General features: G+C 39.8%; 1 protein-coding gene across 2 annotated transcripts in view; it reads left to right on the top strand.

The window, feature by feature from the left end:
* Tbx20 (T-box 20) overlaps window positions 1-20,381 on the top strand; it is a 49,436-nt gene that overhangs the window by 21,819 nt on the left and 7,236 nt on the right. The window contains exons 6-7 of one of the 2 annotated variants that reach the window (XM_028763901.1): window positions 1,582-1,658; window positions 13,386-13,855. In XM_028763901.1, coding sequence (XP_028619734.1) covers window positions 1,582-1,658; window positions 13,386-13,392 — 84 coding nt within the window. In that variant the 3' untranslated portion in view covers window positions 13,393-13,855. Of the gene's footprint in view, window positions 1-1,581; window positions 1,659-13,385; window positions 13,856-20,381 lie in introns of those variants that run through there. The other variant, XM_028763900.1, reaches the window with a different exon arrangement.

Here is a 20,381-nt window from a genome sequence, read left to right as displayed (position 1 = left end):
GTAGAGGCCAGCTCAGTGGTCTGTGCACTCTGTAGAGACCATGCACATTGTAGAGGCCAGCTCAGACTCTGTGCTTATTTTAAGCTCTTGCTAGTCATTGTGAATAGGTCTTATCTGTCTAGCATTCCCCCTCTCTGTTTACCAATATCTACACTTTTGCTGAAAAGGAACTCCATTATTCTCTACCCGCTCTCCAGTGCATGTTCTGACCCAGTTTCAAGCTCAGATGACCCTTGAAGCTGATGACAGTCACAGGCTCCTTCCAAGGCCTGTCAGAGTTGGAGAGAGAGAAGGATGTCTACCTGGTTCATCTGTATGGTGGAGGGCTTTTTAAGGAAGAAGAAAGTTTCTTTGTAGCTTTGCAAATGTAGTTCATACTTGAGAAAAGATTAAAAACAAAATGGTGTCTTTCTTTCTTTACGGCGAAAAGAGACAAGAGAACATGGTTGCAAATGAACTTTGGATACAGCCTGATTTTTTTAAAGTTGTATTTCAAACTTTGTTTTAATTGTTTTTTCCTCACTGTGTGAAAAGGGAGGATATCCTACACTCCATAACCTTTTGTTTCCCCCTGCTCAGAATATTTTGTGTGTGTCTCCTTCTAAAGATGAATTTGTATTCTAACTTTGGGCTTACAAGCTAAGACAGTCTTGCAAGGCTTCCTCCTCAGTAATTCAGCTAGGAACAGGCTGTACTTAGGTCCAGGCTCTCTTTGTGCTCCACTACAACTGTGTATCAGATGAGGGCATAGGCTTGCTTATCTGCTAGGTTCCTTTCCGTGCTAACAGGAATTTTTCTATTCTCACTCTTTTTGTGAGTGCTTCCTTTGGTTTCTGCTTCACAGCCTGATGTGAGTACAGCAGAGGTGTGATACGAAGGCTCTAATGGGTCTTTGTGTGTCGACATAACACTGTAAGACTTGCAAATGCCCTTATTCAGATACTTAACACTGGAGACTGATTCTTACTAGAAAGCAAATGTTTCTACAAAAGCACAGCTATTAAGTAACACTGAACAGAAGGCTGGCAAAATAACCGATTTGATTCTAATTTAATGAAATACAAAGGATAATGGTAGTAAGTTTGTTTTGAAGGCTTCATTTACTGTATATACGTAAAAGATGTCAGTTTTAGCACAGTATTGGACATGGGCTATTATTGTCCATTTAGTCTTCTTATCTATTCTAGCATATAGTAACATACTCATTAAATTAACTATAAGATGCTTCCAAGTCAGAATGACACAGTATCATTGCTTTCAGTCTTCACTCCCTGACAACACACATATTCTACACAGCTCTCTCATCTGGGTAGTTTTTCCTTACCCAATTGAGTCCTAGCCTTTCTCTAGTATGTACAATCTAGTTTCTTATCTATCCTTGCCTGAAAGGCCACCAAACCTTTGCTATCTCAGTCATGGCCCAGTGTCCCTGTGAACATGTCTCTCACTCAGACCGTTTCTCATGATGTTTGCAGACACCACTGTATTATTGGGAGCTTTGGATAATTAACTGACTATTTTTGATTCTGTTTCTTTGACCTTGGAAATGAGATTGTTTTGTGCCCATTCTTTTCTTTCTAGATAACCAAGCTGAAAATAGACAGCAATCCTTTTGCCAAAGGATTCCGGGACTCCTCCAGGCTCACTGACATTGAGAGGTAATGAGAATTTTCTGCTTGCTCTTTTGTCCAGATAAGATAAAGCGTGGATTGTAAGGATGTGTTTCCTTTAATGCCAATGAGTTTCGATATTCCAGTACGTAGTCTCTGCACCTTCTCCTCTAACCACAAACTCCCCTGCTGTACAGCGCGTAACTCTAGAGAGCAGCTGCTTTCAGCTTTCTCAAATGCTTGATTTCGTAGTAAAAAGGTTTATTTAGGTTTTGCTGTGATCAGATACTGGGTCCTAGATATAATTGATTGCCATGTCTTATTGATTGGAACTTTCCAGGGAAATAGACACTTTATAGCCATTTTGCTTCAGAAGGGATATATTTGATAACAAAAACTATAGAGGAGGTTTGGGATTTTGAAACAAGGAGATGTAATGTAAATTGTGTGAGGGCCACACAATTTTATCCGTAAAACAGACTGACATTTTGAATAGGAGAAAAATCAAATCTGAGGACCTGTAAGAAGAAACAGTTATGCATAAGAAACTTACCCCCTTCACGATCACAGTTGTTCATTGTTGCTTGAGATCATTGAGTGACTGAAACCCATAGCTGTTAGCTCAATATGAATGCTGAGATGTATTTTCAAGGAGATTTGGACTCAATGGTTTATTTATATTGTTTCTACATGCTTACAGTAAATGTCCATCCTTCATCCTTCATTTTCATACTAGGTCTGATACATTTAGCGATGGGTGGCACACCCCATAGGCACCAGACCCCTTACTGATTGTACCTTCAGATCTTTGTGTGACTCTCCTGTCAACTGCCACACAGTTCTGATATTCTCTTCATTGCTTACCACATGGGTTATCTGACCATGCCACTTCTGTCCATCTTGTCTTGGCAACTCAAATGAAAGGTTAATTATGTTTTAGCAACTTCTGTCTGAGTCTTCTTAAACCTGCCTAAGTGGCAATGTGAGTGGCTGGTATAATGCAAGGGAACAGATGTAGAGGCTGTGTAGGAAGCCAGAGAGTTTGATTTAAAAAAAGAAAACAAAACTAATTGCTGGAGAGTCTGACGAGAGGTCAGAGGTGAAATCAGGGACGCACCTGAGGCTAGTGGATGGACATCTATTGCCAAAGTTTCAGAGAGCAGGCTTGTTGGGAAATTATGGATGGTGACATTTATAAAAGCACACTGTAAGTCTAAAGTGCAAAAGTGTTTCTGAGTCTCTCATCTTAGATGAGCCTTGCATCTAACCTCTTAGACCCTGTCTGAGCAACTTCGAATGGGCTTTGTGAACTGATTTTAGAACAAAAATAGCCCTGTGGTTGCGCACACACTCATGAGATAGGAGTACCCAGCCTGGCTGCCCTTTGGTACAGCAGATTTGATAATGCATGTGGCCACATTTTCCATTTATCGAATAAGCCTCCTGATGTGGGAGCGCTCACTTGTACATGAAGCTAAGTGGCTCGAGATGGTCCTCAGGCCAAGGGAGCACTCTGACGTGACTAGCTGAAAGTTTGCAAGATGACCTAAGTGGTGTGAAACTGGCCAAGGTTTTGGATTTCATTTCCAGGTATTTAAGCCTGAATTTTTCCTAAATAGCCTTTGGGGATGGGACAAATCAGATCAATTGATCTTTAGAGACCTAAAGAAATTAAATTAGTCTGGAGTCAGTTACTGCACTAAACCACGTAGTAATTGAATTGTTCCTTGTAACTGATTGAAAACAGCCCTATCTGTAACAATCCTGGGAGCTTTTCCTCAGAAGAGATCTGAGAGGAAAACACATTTTTTTATGACATGATGACAGATACTGCATTTTTCTAACCTAACTGAATATGATGTAATAAATATGTGACCTTAATGATTTCAAGTTTCCTGCTCTAGATTTATAACTTACTGTGCGGGACAACCAAACCAAAATGCCTTCAGGATGGGACCTATGTCCTTAGACTTCGGCGCGGCCCTTTTCATAACTGTCAGCACTGGATGCTTTGTGAAGTATCATAGTTGTTCTAGATATGGGTTTACTTAGATGGATGTGTCCTATCTGCCGTTCCTGCTCTGTGTCTTTGTGCAGGGTCAGAGTCCTCCTAATTTGTAAAAGAAAACTCATGTCCTTATCACATCTGGTGGCCAGCTAAGAAGTGCACTGGAAAGCCTTAAGCGACGACTTAGGAGAAATGAATTTCTAGCATTTTAAACCAGCGAAAGAAGTGCTGCCGTTTCCACATAATAAGTAGCCTAGGGCAGCTTTCTGTTGATTGCTTGTTCTCCACTCCTTCCTGATTTTGGGGTGGCTTCATAAAAGTGTACAATCTCACTGCTGCTTCTGAAGAAGGAAAGATAACTGGAAAAGGTTTAGAATATTTTCTTCAAAATCAAGTGCTTTTGTTACCCAGCCCCTCCCCCCTTGACCAATAAATCCCTGCCCAACTGTAGAAAAAAAATAAAACCCACAAAAATTGTTGATAAGGAAAGAAAGAACACAAAGGAGCAGCCGGCTTCAGTGCCTGTGCACTTGCCTGGATACTGTCCTAGGTGGATATCAGTCATGTGATACTGTTTTTAACCGTTTACCTACAGATGTGTTTACTTTTAAATGATCGTCATATTTTTCACTTTCTACCACAATTTTAGTTATCTAGGGTCCTTCTTTTTCCCCATTATGAACAATGCCTGGAAGGAAATGTATTTTTTTACATGTAGTCTTGATTATGATCATAGGATAAATAACCAGAGATAAAAATGCTGAGTGAAAACATGTGCTTTTATTTATTTTTCTGCCATAGTGCTATTTTATATGTCAAAATTTTGGAGAAAGGACTGAAGAAATTATTTAAGAAACTTTATAGTTGTATGATTTAGAAAACTGTTCAAAATACCATTTTAACCATGCTCTTCTGTGACTTTAAGTAGATTCATAATGTCATACAACCATCATCTTTATGCTTTTCCAGAATGTTCTCAGAATGACAAAGAGATGGTATGCTCAATTCCATTTTCCTTGTTTTTCCTCCCAGCTCAAGCCCTTGGTAGCCTCCATTTTATTTTCTGACTGTTTGAATCTGCCTAGCTAAGTACCTTTTGTAAGTGGATAGGAATATATTCTCAAATGTGTTTAACACACAGCCAAGCTTTTTCAAGAAAGATCATCTGAACATTAAACATGAAAGGGAGAAAGATGATTGCCTATCAATTTGCACCCTGTCAAACAGGGTGGTCATCATTTCATTTTTGATAATGTAATAGGATAAATACAAATTTTCTTTTAGGCATTGGCCTATCTATTTCCTGAGCTCATTTTGTTTTGCTTAATCTGTCTCCTCTTATTGACCTATGAAAATCATTTATGGCTCATGAATACCACCACAAAAGCCTTTAAAGGAGAAGGGTTTATTTCAGCTCACCATTCAAGGTGCAGTCTATTCTGACAGGAAGACCAAGGCAGCTGGAGCTTGAGGCAGCTGGTCACATTATATCCAGGAAGCAGAGAGGGATGGATGCTCTGACCAGGTAGCTAGTGAAAATCTGAAGGAAGGCTATCCCAATCCTGAATTAAAAAACAACATAGAAGGGGTTCACAGCCCATCTAACTGTACTCAAAAGCCTAGTAAACTGTTGCATGTAGCTTTGATACCCCACCAATGCTCCATGAATGGACCATGCTACCAGCCCCTACCCAGCTTCCCTTGAATCCACAGATGAAGACACAGACACACATCGGTTCAGTTTCAACTTGCCTTAGGACACAATTGCTGGGAGCTACTATCTCCTGCCAGGAAAAAAGTGCCCTTATCAATATTCTTATCTCTGCATCTCCCACCTGCCCTAGACTTTAGTGGCTCAGATATATCTAGTCCCTGCTAAACACCCCTGACCACCTATAGGAGCGGCCATAGGCTGGATCTCCTCCTGAGACCTCACATGGCTGCTTGGGTTTCCTCTCTCTATAGCATGGTGAACTCTTCTCTCCTTCTTCATATCTGTCTATTTTCCTCCAGAATTCCCGCCTATTCCTTTCACCTAGCAATTGACCCATGGCTTCTTTACTGACAGATCAATAACCCATTGGAGAACAGGACCTTAGTATCAAACCTCCCCTACAGTAAACAAAGTAAAAAGTCTCATTAATAATTCAAAGTATGTAAAAAAATGATCAAAGTCCCCACATCTTTGGCATTCTACCACTGTAGTAAACACAAAGGTTAATTTAAAATCTCTTAATGTTTGCTGATTTTTCAATTAGATTGCTGTACAGTGTGTAAATGATAATGATTTTTATCTTTGGTAGTTATTAAAGTAATCTTTCTTTCTTTATGAGAATGTTGAAAAATAAGATCCCTGGCCTTCTTTTTTCTTCTTCCTGCTTCCTCTGTAGGATTTCTTGTGTCTGTCTGTGTGTAATCTCTGCTGGCTGGGTTTCACACATGTGTTCTTATTACACAAATCTAATGAGTACCTATGCCTGAAGTAGAAATTCCTGTTAAGCCAATATGGAGTGTATATTGAACTACCTTTTAACATCTGTTGAGTTGATTTAAAATCATTTTTGTTCTTTTACATAATAACATGGTTTATTATACTCATACTGCCTGCCAAACCATCATCTTATTTCTGGAATAATTCTGTTTGGATTTTATGTTGCTCTGGAAATATATTGTTCAACTTTAGCTATTTATATTTTAAGACTTTCTGTGTTGATATTATAACAGGTAGGACCTTGTTTTTCTCTCTTCCTTTGTCCCTTTCAGATTCCATTCATCATCGTTATCAGATTCAGTTTGTTCAATGGAAATATAATTCTTTCTTTTTACTTTGGATTTAAATAGAAAAGAAATAAGCATTTACCTGAAGTGTCTACCAGGCTGGCACAAACATGTTATACAGTATGTTTTTGAGGACTGCTTTTTTGTTCAGTTCTTTCTTTGCTCTAGAAGCTGCAGCTAATTGGAGATGGATTTTGCCTCCTTGAGGGCATTTGCCTTGACTTTGACTTCACCTAACCATGCACACACCCTCTTTTAGTATTTCGATTGCCCTTTAATTTTTAGAAAAGTCACCCTAGTAATACACTCTCCTCTCTTTCTTCAACATAAAAACATCCTGACATTTTCCATTACCTAGATTTTTGCTCCTTTCCTTGGCTTCTTAGAATTGAGTATATTTTCTTCTTCAGTTCCTTCCTTCCCTTTCTTCTGCCATACCTTGAAGATGTCCACTCCTACTGACCCACAGTCCACATTTGCCTGGTTGCCTGTGACCCCACAACTATCAGGCCAGCTTTAAGTCCTCAGCCTGCTTGGGATATCTCTGTCCATTTCCTCCCCAGCCTCCATAACTTGTGTCTCTTTTTATGGTTTCTAATTCCACCTGTGAGCTTTCTTTCTCTACCTTCCTGCTGGTTCCTCTTCACTTTCTCCTCTATAATAGTGACATGATACAGACCTTAGCTCATTCCTTGTGAGACTGCACACACTTCCTGATAGTTCTGTCTCAGTTTAAGGTCAACTGTAAAAGCCTTTGGTTCCCTCCAGATTCAAACATAAGACTGGCTATTGCTTTTGCTTCTCTCAGGTTTTACAAACCTAGATCCGAATGTACCACTGTCCTCCACACCACTCCTCCTGCATCACATCACTCCTGAAGCAGTCATGACTGAGTCTTCCCCATTCTCTGGCCAATCACCTGGGAGGTTATTCTTGACTCCTCTTTTTTTGTCTTCAATCAATTGATGACTCTTATCATCTAATCTTTCAAAATATGCCCAGGCCACTCCAAACATTTGCCATGTTGCTACCACCACACAGATGGAGCCACTATTTCCCTACCTCTTAATTATGACACTAACTTTCTACTTGATCTGTTTGGCTCTGCTCATTCTGTCTTTCAGTCTATTTTCAATAGAGCAGTCAGAATGACTTTCTAAGCGACAGGACATGAGGTTGACTGTCCCCTGCACATGGTACTCTACTTACCAAAGGCCAGTAAACTTTACCCTGTCTCCTAGCACATCCGTCCTTTTCTCTCTTGCCCATTTGCTTCTTTATACACTATGGTCTGCTTGCCTTTCTTCTAGCATGAGTAGGTTAAATGGGAACACTTAGGCCCTCCATCCTCTTCTACCAGCCTTGGGCTTGCTGCCCTCATGTCTGAATGATGTAAACCTTTGCTTCTTGATGTCTGAACTTAGTGTCTGGTAGTATTTATATCCAAGTATTATTGCTGGTAAGTTGTATTGCTGGTGATGTGTGTTTAAAAATATCATTCAGTATATCTGGAAAATGTGTGAGGGTCTTTACTTTTACTAATAAAAAATTAAACCTCTATAAGTCTGTTGACAGCTATTTGTACCGGGCTTCTCTGAGCTGAGCCTGCATCCTGTGACAGCTGCTACTGAGTCTGAGTCCGAATCTTGTTTAGGACACCTGTTTGCTTCGTTCCTAGTACTGTAACAGGATCATTCCGTATGTGCTGAGCAGTGAGTTACATAGTTGGCGTTTCTGTAACTCCTTCAAACAACCACTTGCTAAGACATTCATGTCTTATTTTATAGATGTGACAAATAAAAGAGAGTGAGATTGACACTCTGTCATTTTTCTCATGAATTGTCACAGCTGAGCATCAAAGCCAGTTCAGTGTGTCAAAAACCAAAGTTGCCTGAGTGGGCTATGCCAGCAATGTAGATGTCCTTCCATAGTCAGGGCTTGCCAACAATTATTCACAAGCTTCATCCATCCATCCATCCATCATGTCCTCAGGCTTTAAGTCTCCAGTCTTGAGTTAACTTATGGGGCAAACACAAGTTCTTTATTCTACTCTAACCTTAATGAACAATATCGCTAACAATCAGGTCACATATTATACTTCATACAATGATGTTCAAGTGAGAGAGTAGTGAAGGAAGTGTTAACGTGGCCTTAAGACTCAACAGAACCTTGCTGAAAGTGAATGCAGAGTTGAAAGAGTTATATAATGGAAGATGGTCCTATAAGAGTTGTTAAACCCAGCCAGGCTGTTCAGGAGCAGAACTGCCAGGTAAGGGGCTTCCCTGTGAGGAGACGTCAGGTGAGGGACTGTCAGGTGAGGGTTGTCAGGTGAAGGACTGTCAGGTGAGGGTTGTCAGGTGAGGTATTGTCAACTTAGGAACTGTCAGATGAAAACTGTTAACAGATAGAAAGTGTGTGTGTGTGTGTGTGTGTGTGTGCATGTGTTTTGTGTTTTCTGGAACAGGTTTAGAGAACAGGTAGTTTCCAGTGGACAACATCAAGTAGGCACAGACCACTGAACTGAAGTCTGGGAATGCACCCAGATTTTTATTAAAGACTTATTTATGGTGACTGAGTATGTTTGTGTGTGTGCATGCTCACCTGAGTGTACATGCATGCAGGTGACTGCAAAGTCAGAAGAGGGTGTCAGAGTCCATGGAACGGGAGCTACAGGTGACTGTGAGTCTCCTGATATGGGTGCTGGGAACTGAAACGGGGTTCAAGGCAAGCATAGTACGTGCTCTTAACTGCTGAGGTGTTTCCAGCCTTGTCCTTAGGAGTTCATGCCTGGATGTTCCATGATACATATACTAGGCAATCTGGTGTCTGACTGGTGCTGCCTTGCCACGGTTGTACACCCTATTTTAAATGTTTCAGTTGAGTGCATTGCTCTCATGTGCATGGCAATCTCACAGACTTGATTTCTTTGACATGGTCTGATTTGTTGCATGTCCGTAAGTTAACCCATTAGCACTATAAGTGGTAAATTTTTTGTTTCTGTAGCTGTTTATTCAGTCTATGCTGCATGGTTGTGCTAGACCAGTGGTGGCAATGGTGGTACAGAGACAGCTGCCTTAGCCCTTGGGCTCAGAATGGATCAAGTTCCACTGTATAAAACAGAGTCCCACGTGGAAGGCAAAGCCTGAAACTGCTGTTGTTTACTACATGGTGCACAGACTTCTCTCCACAAACTCCCCTCTCTAATGATCATTGATCTTCAGTAACAATTACCTTTAAATATAAGATCATCACCCTTAAATTCTAGAATAAAACAATTGTGAAATCGATACTTCACTGTTTTGAGTGTGAATGAAACTATAAACTCTCTTATCCTAGAAAATGGGAAACGGAATCTTCCTTACACTAGCCTTCATCAACCAGTGATCTTTATTTACATGGTCTGCAAGATTTTTATCCCCATAGCGTTCTTGCCTTCCTTGTCTTTGTAAAACATTAGGCACAATCATCGCAGTCTGAGCTCTTCTCACACTAATTGCTTCCATTCTTTCTCCAGCAATTGGAGGTGGATTCTTTTGACTCCAAGTTGCTAGCAAACATACAACAATTGGTTCCTGAAGGCCATGTGTGCGTGTTATCTTCTTCATGCATTGTGTTATTGATTTATGTTTCTGTAACAAAGTACCCAGGAGCACTTACATGGGTAGGGACTGATTTTTAGTTCAGTTTCAGGTATTTCAGACTGTGGTTGGCAGGCTATTTCACTTTGGATCTAAGGTGAAGACACTGTGTGTCATGACTGTGAGACTGTGTGCCATGGCTGTGGGACTGTGTGCCATGGCTGTGGGACTGTGTGTCATGGCTGTGAGACTGTGTGGCAGAGGAGGCTCCTTTCATACCTCATGGTTCTCATGAAGGCAAAGGGCAAGGTGTACCCTTTAAAAACACTCCCCCAGTGACCTACTTCTTTCACTGAGGCTTCACCATAGTGACCCATTCAGCTCGAAACTCCTCAATGGACTATCCATTTATGAAAACAGGATTCTTATGATCTTTTAAACTTCCAATTACAATAGTAGCTGGAGCTAAATTGTTGTCACATCAGCCTTTGAGACTTTTAAAAATCTAAGCCATAATAGGAGTTCTAGTATGCTTGTTGTTATGTATAAACTTGATAAAGGTCACAGTATTTTCCTTGAACTTTTTCAATCTTCCTTCTGTAATTGTATGCTGGGTGACGTTGTTTCTGGAGTCTTCTCATCTCAGATCAAGAGCTGATAAGAAAGTAAGGATATAAATGAAGTCCGACTTGGATAATTAATGATTTTATTGGTTACTTATAGGAGTATAGGTGAAGGAGTTACGTTTAGGAGTAGAAATGAGTCAATGACAGCGGCATCATGAAAACCTCACCTCAGCTTATTGGAGAACATCTCCCAGCAGTCCTTACAGCTTATAGAAGATTGGGGAAAGGGGAGCCTAGTGCATCTAGTCAGTTTTAAGGACTTCCTGAAGCATATGAGTTGTTTACTTCCTGGGTTTTATAGAGCTTCCCTGTAGGATAGAATGATTCATGTCCTTTAGAGCACCACGCATCTTAATGAGTTTTCTTCCAGAATGAAATGTTTTACCTCAGGAAATTGTTACACAGCACTATTATCATCTAGCTTTTATAGATAATGGGATGAATACTAATGCCAAACTTATGTTTTTAGTTATAGAGAGGTTACCTGTTTCTTTCTATATATGTTTCTAAAGTATTTCTTTAACTATAAAATTCAGACATGGTACCAAATATCTGCCCGTTGTAAGCATTTAAATATGATTAATAATGTTTTGGGGTTGTTAAAGTTTGTTTTAAAAGATTTATTTATTTATTTTATGTATGTGAGTTCATAGTTGCTGTCTTCAGACACACCAGAAGAAGGCATATCCCATTACAGATGGTTGTGAGCCACCATGCAGTTGCTGGGAATTGAACTCAGGACCACTGGAAGAATAGTGCTCTTAACTGCTGAGGCATAGCTCTCCAGCTCTTATTTAAGAGTTTTAATTAAGCTCAGGAAGAAATTCATTCTTTCTCTTTTCTCCTTCTTGTGGCTGCTTTTGGTGTCCAAAGGTCCCTTCAGACCTTCTAATCCTTATGCTGTGCACACAGCGACCCCTGGTCTTTTTCCTATTCCTCTGTCTCTTCATTTCTTTGTTCTGGCTCTTGGCGGAATTTATCAATCTTCTAATTTGTGTTCTACTTTCTGGATATTTAATACTCTGTTGACAGTTTCTACTGACTTTCTATAAAATGTGATGATTGCTATTTTATTATTTCCAAATAATTAGCATGTTCAAAATGTCCCCATTTTGTGGATCCTCACCCCTGTTTTATTCACCTAATTTTCATAAATGTCAAAGCTAAAAAGTACAAGCTAGTGGTTTTAAACGGCGTCTTCCTATAGTTCACAGCAAACATACCTCAAAAAAAAATCTTGCTATGTTTTACTAGTAATTTTCTTTCTTAGATTGTTGAATGTTTTATAATGTCTCCTCTTCAATCTCATTTATAGGCTAAAATGTTTGTTTAATGTTAGAAACCGAAATGAATTCTGAGTAAAAACATGTGGTAACTGGTTAACTCTTCAAGCTGAGAATGAAGAAAGGCAATGAATTCATTGTCATTTCTGCAACGTGGAAAGTGATTCTGTGCGTTGTAGTGAGTTGGATCCCTCTGGTGGAAGCAGCCTTTGCATCCGTGTGGCTCTCCTATCACCTTAGCAGCTGAGGTCCTTTGTGCCAATCTCCAGCCACTCCCAGCTAAGTGAGACAGTCGTGATCTGGGTCATGGATGGTACCCTTCAGGGTACCAAGTACACTGTGACCTTGCTGGTCTTGCTTCCTTTAGACTTCAGGAGTGTGGGAATTCTTCCCATCAACTAATCTAAGCAGGGGCTTAGATGAACTGGACCACAGGTTTCTGGTTTGTTGATCTCAGGTAGCCTTCCTCTTTATACTGGTGAATGGCACATGGGTGGACATCTCCGTTCTTTTTCTATTTGTGAATGAAATACACAAGTATGTAATCAGCACTCTCCTTCACATTCTGGGCTTCTCTTGACATGGAACTGGGGCAGGATGTTAAATACATAAATGTATATTACCATGTTGCTTTAAAAGCCACATTGAGAATTTCAGAAAAATGATTTTAAGACCTCCTGCATCTTGAATAAAACTTTCTAATGTAAGGCTTGGACACAAACTCAGTGAGATGTAGTAATTTTTGTTGAAACACAGTCATGTTTTTTTAGTGTATACGTTCAATGTGGCTTCTTCTTTGCTACAGCTGCAGAGTTAAATACATAACATAAAACCCACAGATAAACATAATTAGCTATTTGGCATGGTTCTAAGGGGTTATGGAATGTTGACAACAATGTGACTTCCCACCAAGCAATTATATCTCCTTCAGGTGACTTTTTCCCCCTTTCTCTTCCCCTGACCCCTTTTTGAGACAGGATCTCCTTACAGTAGCCTTTAACCTCATCCTTTTTGCCCTGGCTTCTGAATGCTGGTAATACAGACACATGCCAATACTCCAGGCTTGTCTTTCTTTTCATCTGAGTTAAACGATAAAAGTCTTGCTTTATTCTGAAGTCCAGATGGTGATGCTAGCAGATGTCTGTCCACATCTGCAGGATGTCTGTTCACATTGGCAGTGAAGATAGAATTAGGATCATTTTATCACTTGTGGCTCTGTCTAGACGATGACAAGGGCTGGATGAATATGACAAGGATGGGGTGAGAAAGTGACAGTGTGGAGTTGTGCACTTAAAAGACCTTGTGAACATTTTAAAGATTTGTGTTATTTTTGCCTCTTTTCTAATCTTGTACCTCAGTTATGAATAACTGAAATATAGGTTTGTTATGTTATATATGGTTTGCTGTGTGACATATCTTCAATGTGTTGGGATTTGGTGTCTTTGAGAGGTCACAGAGTTACTATATCATCAAGAGGGATTAATGGTGTTTTTTTTCTCTAGGGAATGAGGTTTTGTTCTGGAAAGTTTAGGTTACCTACCTCAAGAGTGAGAGTTTACAAAATAAACCTGTCTTCCTTGGCATATTTTCTTGCTTTCTTTACCATGTTGTGGCCTCTTTTTCTTCTGGATATACCCTTGTCACTAACAGATGAGACTGTCACTTGATGTCATCTGCCAAATTAAGAAACAGCATGAGGCTCTCTCCAGATGGATTTGATCTTGGCTCTAGGAAAGTAAGCATGAATCTTGCATGTTTCTTTTCTTAAAGCCATGAGGCAGATGAATATCTTTTCTTTATGGAGAACTCAGCCTCAAGTACTTACTCCTTTATAGCAGAGAAACATAAAGGAAGATGGCATCTGCCTTTCTCTGCCTTTCAGAGGACCAAGGGCTCGAGGGTCTTTGAAGAATTGATATAAATGAAAGCATGAAATAAGTACTGAAAACATTCATACACCATCAGACAATTAGAAAATCCCCTCCTTTCTTTCACTCTCGTTTCTCTCTGATGTGTGGGTAGAATTTTCAGACAAGGACTCTCTGCACCTATTGTGTCTCTCTATCTTTTACCCATAGATGTGACACAGAGAGGGGATGGTGACATCAGTTCTGAAACCTCTTGCTCACTCTTCCGTACACCAAGCTTCCTGCCGATGAGTTGCCCTTTGAGGACAGTCCAGGGCTCTCCCCACACTAAGTTCTCATGCATTTTCCCGTTCACTTTTTTCCATTGTTGGAAGTGAGGCTGATGAATTTAGAGGTGGCAGGACAGTCAGGGGTGAAGAAATCTGAGGATTACAAAGATGTCTTCTCTCCATAGAACTCGTCCAGTTCTCTGGCATGTGAACCATTTCTTGGGAGCTTAGAGGGGAACTGAATGAATGCAAAACTCTGAAGTCTTTCTGGCTGTCCCACACTAGAGATATTTCCTTAAAGAAAATACCCTTGTGCCCTTTTAGACATATAGTCATTTTCCCTGCAGCTGAGACTTTCTGCAGTACGGTTGTGTTCTCTTAGTTCATCTCTGTCTTCATCATCCTTGGCTGTGCTTGCTTGTTTATGTCTGCGCTTTCTCCCTAGTACTGTCCAGCTCTGAGAAAGAGAGGACTCTGCCACTCAGGGCTCCTGAAAAGGCCGTGCATGCTATAAGCTGACTAATTCAACCTAACAGTTGTTAGCTGAGTAGCCAACAGAATTACTTTTCTTATCTTCCTTAGATCTTGAAAGAAACCCAATGGGATAGATTTGGGCCGAAGGGAATATGTCATGCTTTCCTTTTTTAAAGGAGGGACCCAGTTGTGACCGGGAGAAAACAAATGTAACCTTACCCTGGCAAATAACATTGATATGGTTTGTATCTTAGTTCGCCAATTCCCTTAATCTTTCATTTGTATTTTGGTTGTATTGCAATTATATTTTACAAATCGTATGGCAAAATGGTTGCAACATCTTCAACTAAGTATGCCTAAGGGTTTATCAGGATTATTTATAGGTCGAGTTCTTTGAACTTAGCCTAAGAGATTTCTTCTAGGCATCTAAGGAAATGTAGCGATCCCCTGTAAGCTGGGATCTAATGAAATGTAACAACATATAGCTCATGTGCTTTTCAGTGAGTGGTTCCTTTACTTATTTAAGTTGTTAATGAGAATATAGAACTAGAAATATATATCACTAAGGAAAACAAAACCTAATAAGATTTAGTCAAATACATAAAAATCAAGTCTAAAAGCTTTTTAAAAGATGAATTTAGAGTTATTTGTTTATCCAGAATGGATTACATAATATATTTCAGTTCTCAGATTAAAATTAATGGTTTATAATATGTCTCAAATTGTATTATCTCAAGATTTTCATTTATTAAATGCTTTATGGAAGCTACAGATATTGATATATTATAATTTACAATGTATTGGCATAAATCTCTAGTAAAATATTGTGACAAGAAGTTATTTATAAAGACTTAATGAGACAGATAAAGGATGAGTTAATGAACAAGATTTTAAATATTTTGTTTCCTATAAGTTAGATCGATTTTAATGTGTTTGACCTTTTCTCTCTGAACACACTGGTTTTTTTTTGGGGGGGGGAAGCAAGTCTATATTTAAAAGAGAAAGACTCAAATTAAAATTTTCTTAATTTTCTTTCTGACTTATAAGTTATGGAAAAATAAATTTCAACAAGGCATGGAAAGCTATAGAGGCTAGACGTGTCATGAAATTCGACACCTTTGACATATCATAGGCTAGGGCACCCATTAGCACAATACTAAGTTTAGAATGTTCCTATTACCTCAGAAAGATCCCTGTGCCCATTGGCAGGCATTCTCTCCCCTTCGTGTTTCACCCAGTCCTGCAAACCACATGCACTTTCTTTATAGCATTGCCCACCCTGGAAACACCATTCTTTGTGGAGTTTGTACCATGTGTAGTCTTTTTTTTTTTTTTTCCCGTTTTTCAAGACAGGGTTTTTCTGTGTAGCCCTGGCTGTTCTGGAACTCACTCTGTAGACCAGGCTAGCCTCGAACTCAGAAATCAGTTTTATCTAAAATAAGTTTGCTTACATTTAGTTTTTAGAGCACAGTCTTGAAATTAAACATAATTTTCAAATCTCTACATATTTATTGAGTACCCTTGAGTCAGGTACCAAGGTAGATGTGTATTAACTCACTCACATAATCTAGAAATAACATCAGCAGTGACATCACATTAAAATCTTCATTTCAGAGAAATTGACATAGAATAGTGAAATAATTTGTCAAGCCTATGGGGACAAGCTGGAGAACAAGCTGGGGGACAAGCTGAGGGACAAGCTGGTGAGCTGGGCTTCAGGTTAAGCACTGAGCAAACATTCCCGAAGGCTGCCCAGGGCAGTGCTTTGCCATGTGGTTCCAGCCATTGACACCTGCACCACATGGGACTACAGCACATGCTCAGGCCACACCCCATATAGATGAACCTGAAGCCCTTGGGCAGAGCTGGACAGTCTGCATTTTGAGAATGTGTTCAGGTGACTCGGAGGCATTTCACTCTGAATCCTCCAGAGCCAGGCTCTGTCCCCTCCATTGTTTTCCAGGAAGCTGATGCAGGAGTGGATCTTGCAAATGTGCTTTCCCTTAAGCTGGCCAGTGCAGACCAAGAGAGTGTGTTCAGAAGAACAGGAATACAAAGAGTTTCGAAAGGGAGGAAAGGGGAAGGTTTTAGGTTTCTGAGCATTGAGAAATAAGCTTTTTACTGTCAAGGATGAAGGAAACTATTTCCATTTCCAGCAGAGTGTGCTGGCTTTGCTTTCTGAAACTCTGAAAACTTCCTTGGAACGAATGATTTGCAGGCTTATGAACACTATCCTGGGAGAACTGAATCCTTACCTCTGCTCTCTGTCCTGACATCTCTGTCTGCTTGTGTCTCTGACACTTGTTCTCAGACTTGACAGTTACTGAGCAGTCAGAAGAAATCCACCAAAGGCCAACTAAAGCAAAGAGGGCATCCTCTAGCTTAGATAAGTTTAGCATTAGATGCTAGAAACACTGCTGGTCCACAGTGGTATGCAGGTAAATCCAAGGCAAGTTGAGTGGAAAGTACAGTCTCTCATACTATGATACAGCAGAACTGAGCATTACAGAACAAGTTTATCATATGTGAATCATTCATCCACTAGCTGAGCTCCTCACTCTTCATGGGATTATGTCTTAAGAACCCTTCTGAAAGTTTCTCAGGCTAAACAGTCTTTGCTCCTTTCTTTCTGCTGCAAACAGGGATTCACTATAAAATAAATATCATGGGCTGTCTACTCTTTGTAGCTTCTCTGAGGAGATGGGTCTGATATGCACCACTGTGTTCAATCACTTAAAAGGCAGTAATACAATTAGGCTGTCCTTTATATAAGAACTGCTACTGCTTTCAGCTCACTTCCAGGCCTGACACAAGTAAATCACTTTGATAAAATCCCGTTTCCCCCAACTCCCAGGGAATAGCATAAGTAATGATACCAGTGATCTAGCAAGGACAAAATGAATATAATGTACTTTTTATAGAAAAGCCAAATGTTTCACAAGACAGTGATTCATCGTGTCATTTGGAAAATGAGTTTTCTTTTGTTGAATGTGGAAGATGTTTAAATGATGTTCTAGAGAGGCACTTTTGGAGAGGAAAGCACTACACACCTCTGTGGAATTTAAATGCTTTCCTGTAGCATCTTATATGAAAGTTGTGGTAAAAGGAATATACGTTAGAAATATTATATTAGAAATATACACACATGCACACACGCACAGGGACACACACATACACACATGCACACATACACACACACATAAACACACACAGACACACACACACAGGCACAAAAGCACACATATTCAAATCTGCTTTTTGAAGGAGAATGATGAAAAGAGGAAGAGGAAGGAGAGGAGGGAAAGAGAAAAAAGGAAGAGAGAGAAATGTGCATATTCCTGATGGTGTAGTACGCAGTCATAAGGGGAAATGACATCCTGTCCTTTTCAACAAAATGAATTCTCTGTTTTCTCCATCCTACCCTCCCCTTCCCCAGCCTCTAATTGTCACCACTCCTCTGTCAGACCCCTTTCTTCTGTTTCTGCCACACACGAAAGAGCTCACAGAACCTATGCTCTATAGCCAGAGCTTTCACGTAACATCATATCCTTTAGCTCTATTTGTATATGTGTTTTCCAGTGCTCTTAGATGACTCCTGGAAAAGGTTGTTTAATCCCCATCATGAAGCACAGGTTGAGAACCACTGGTATAGACCATATCATGGGGATGGAAGAAGAGAAGGGAGCTTGGGTGACCTCGTGAGAAGCCAGAGCTGAAAAGTCCTGATAGGAGAATTCAGAGGATAACTGAGGGAGAGGAAGAGGCAATGGCTGAAAGGAAAGAAACCAAGACATCTATAAAGAGTCTTTTCTGGGTGTTCTGAAAGTTGCTAAGCACATTTACATGAACGAGTTTCCAGAAGGTAGAAGCAGAAAATACCTGATAGGACGGCAGGATATAGATTGTGGGATTCATTTGAGCATGAGTTCTGTTCGTCAGGACATTGACAGCGCTTCAGAAAATTTGTTTCATGAGTGAAGGGAAAAAATAGTTCTTGGTTAGGTACAGTTCTATCTAAGACATCTTGGAAGAAAAACTACGAATGATTTCCAACTAAAGAAACCAAATGCCACAGCAAAGGTTTAGACTATGTACCAGAATATGAGGATATGCAATGCCTGGCAAGGGTCTGTTCATGATGCCCAGTGTCTAGGCTGAGTCTAAATGCTAGCACAGAAAGAAAGGGACAGGCATGCAAATATGACCAACCTTGAGAGAAAACTAGATGAAAATAATGTAGCTTATATAATATAGATATTATAATAAGGATAATCAGATAGTTGCCATGGCTACATTTAATATATACAAAAAGTTAGACATATCAGTGCTAATGAAAAGATCTCCATCAAATTCTGAAAGTGAAAGCTACTATATAGAACTATCAGCTGGGAGGGATTAAGGACAGATAGATACTGCAGATGAAAAGATTTGTGAAATTGAAGACAGAATAACAGAAATGATCCGAAGTAAAAGAGAGCAAAGAGACAACTTAGAAAACAAAGAGTTCAAAGAGGCACCATATGTATGTAACTGGAGACCCTGGAAGGTCACGGGAGGATGGGAAAAGAAATACCGGATTTCCAAATTTAAAAACAATTAGACACACAATCCAAAAGGCCCAACAAGGTTGAGCTCAAGAAGCAAAAAGAAACAGTAAAAGTTATGTCATAATCAAATGTCTGAGATCTACAACAAAAGGAAATATTGAAGGCGCTAAGGGGATTAAAGACATTACGTCAGAGGAACAACACTAAGGACAATGACAGATTCTTGTAAGACAGTATTTGAAGAACTGAGGGGACAAGTCTGTCGGCTAGAGTTATAACAGCCATCAAAATTACTTGTTAAAAGCTGAATTAAAATAAAGGTCATTTTCCAGACATACTAAAGCTGAGGAACTCACTGCCATCAAGTTGTTCTGTTGATCTGTAAAGGAAGTCTTTAGGCTAAATGACTGTGCTGGGTCGCATTCTGGATCTCCGTGAGGAAAGGAAGACTGGCAGAAATGCAGAGGACATGGACAGATAAAAGTTTACATAGTGGGGCAGGAGAGATGGCTCAGTAGGTAAGAGCACTGGCTGCTCTTCCAAAGGGCATGGCTTCAATTCCCAGCACCCACACTGCAGCTCCCAACTGTCTATAACTCCAGTTATAGGGGATCTGGTACCCTTAGGAAGTGTACATGCAGGCAATACACTAGTACTGATAAAATAAAAAGCAAATTATTAGAAAATGTTACTTAGAAAAAATCATTTTTAAAAGTTTACATATCATTTAAATTGTTAAAAAACATAACAACATAGAAATAAATTTATATACACTGTTTGAAAAGATGGACACAAAACTAGAAGGGGTAAATTAAACATACGACTACAAGTTTTTTAAGTGCTGAGGATTGATAAGATTCTTCTCCCATCCTTAGAAGGTACAATATCACCTCAAGGTAGATTGTGACAAATGAAATATTTACTATGAATGTGGAGACATTAACTGTTAAACTAGAAAAGGAGATAAAAAGGAACCATGAAGACGCAACCTTAAAGGAAAGAGGGGAAGGACAGAGCAGCTGAGGACAAACAGAGCAAGCAAAAGAACAGCAGACAAAAATAAATAAGCCAAGCCAAGCCAAACCAAGTCAAGCCAAACCAAACCAAATGAAAGGAAACCAAACCAAGCCAAACCAAACCACACCCAACCAGACCAAGCCAAACCACACCCAACCAAACCAAACCAAACCAAACCACACCCAACCAAGCCAAACCAAACCAAACCACACCCAACCAAACCAAGCCAAACCACACCCAACCAAACCAAACCAAAACAAACCACACCCAACCAAGCCAAGCCAAACCAAACCACACCCAACCAAACCAAGCCAAACCAAACC

Source organism: Grammomys surdaster, unplaced genomic scaffold, assembly GCF_004785775.1.
Source record: "Grammomys surdaster isolate TR1022 unplaced genomic scaffold, NIH_TR_1.0 140, whole genome shotgun sequence".
Taxonomy (NCBI): Eukaryota; Metazoa; Chordata; class Mammalia; order Rodentia; family Muridae; genus Grammomys; species Grammomys surdaster.
Note: the sequence above shows the minus strand (reverse complement) of the source record. Positions and strands in the feature narration are given on the sequence as shown.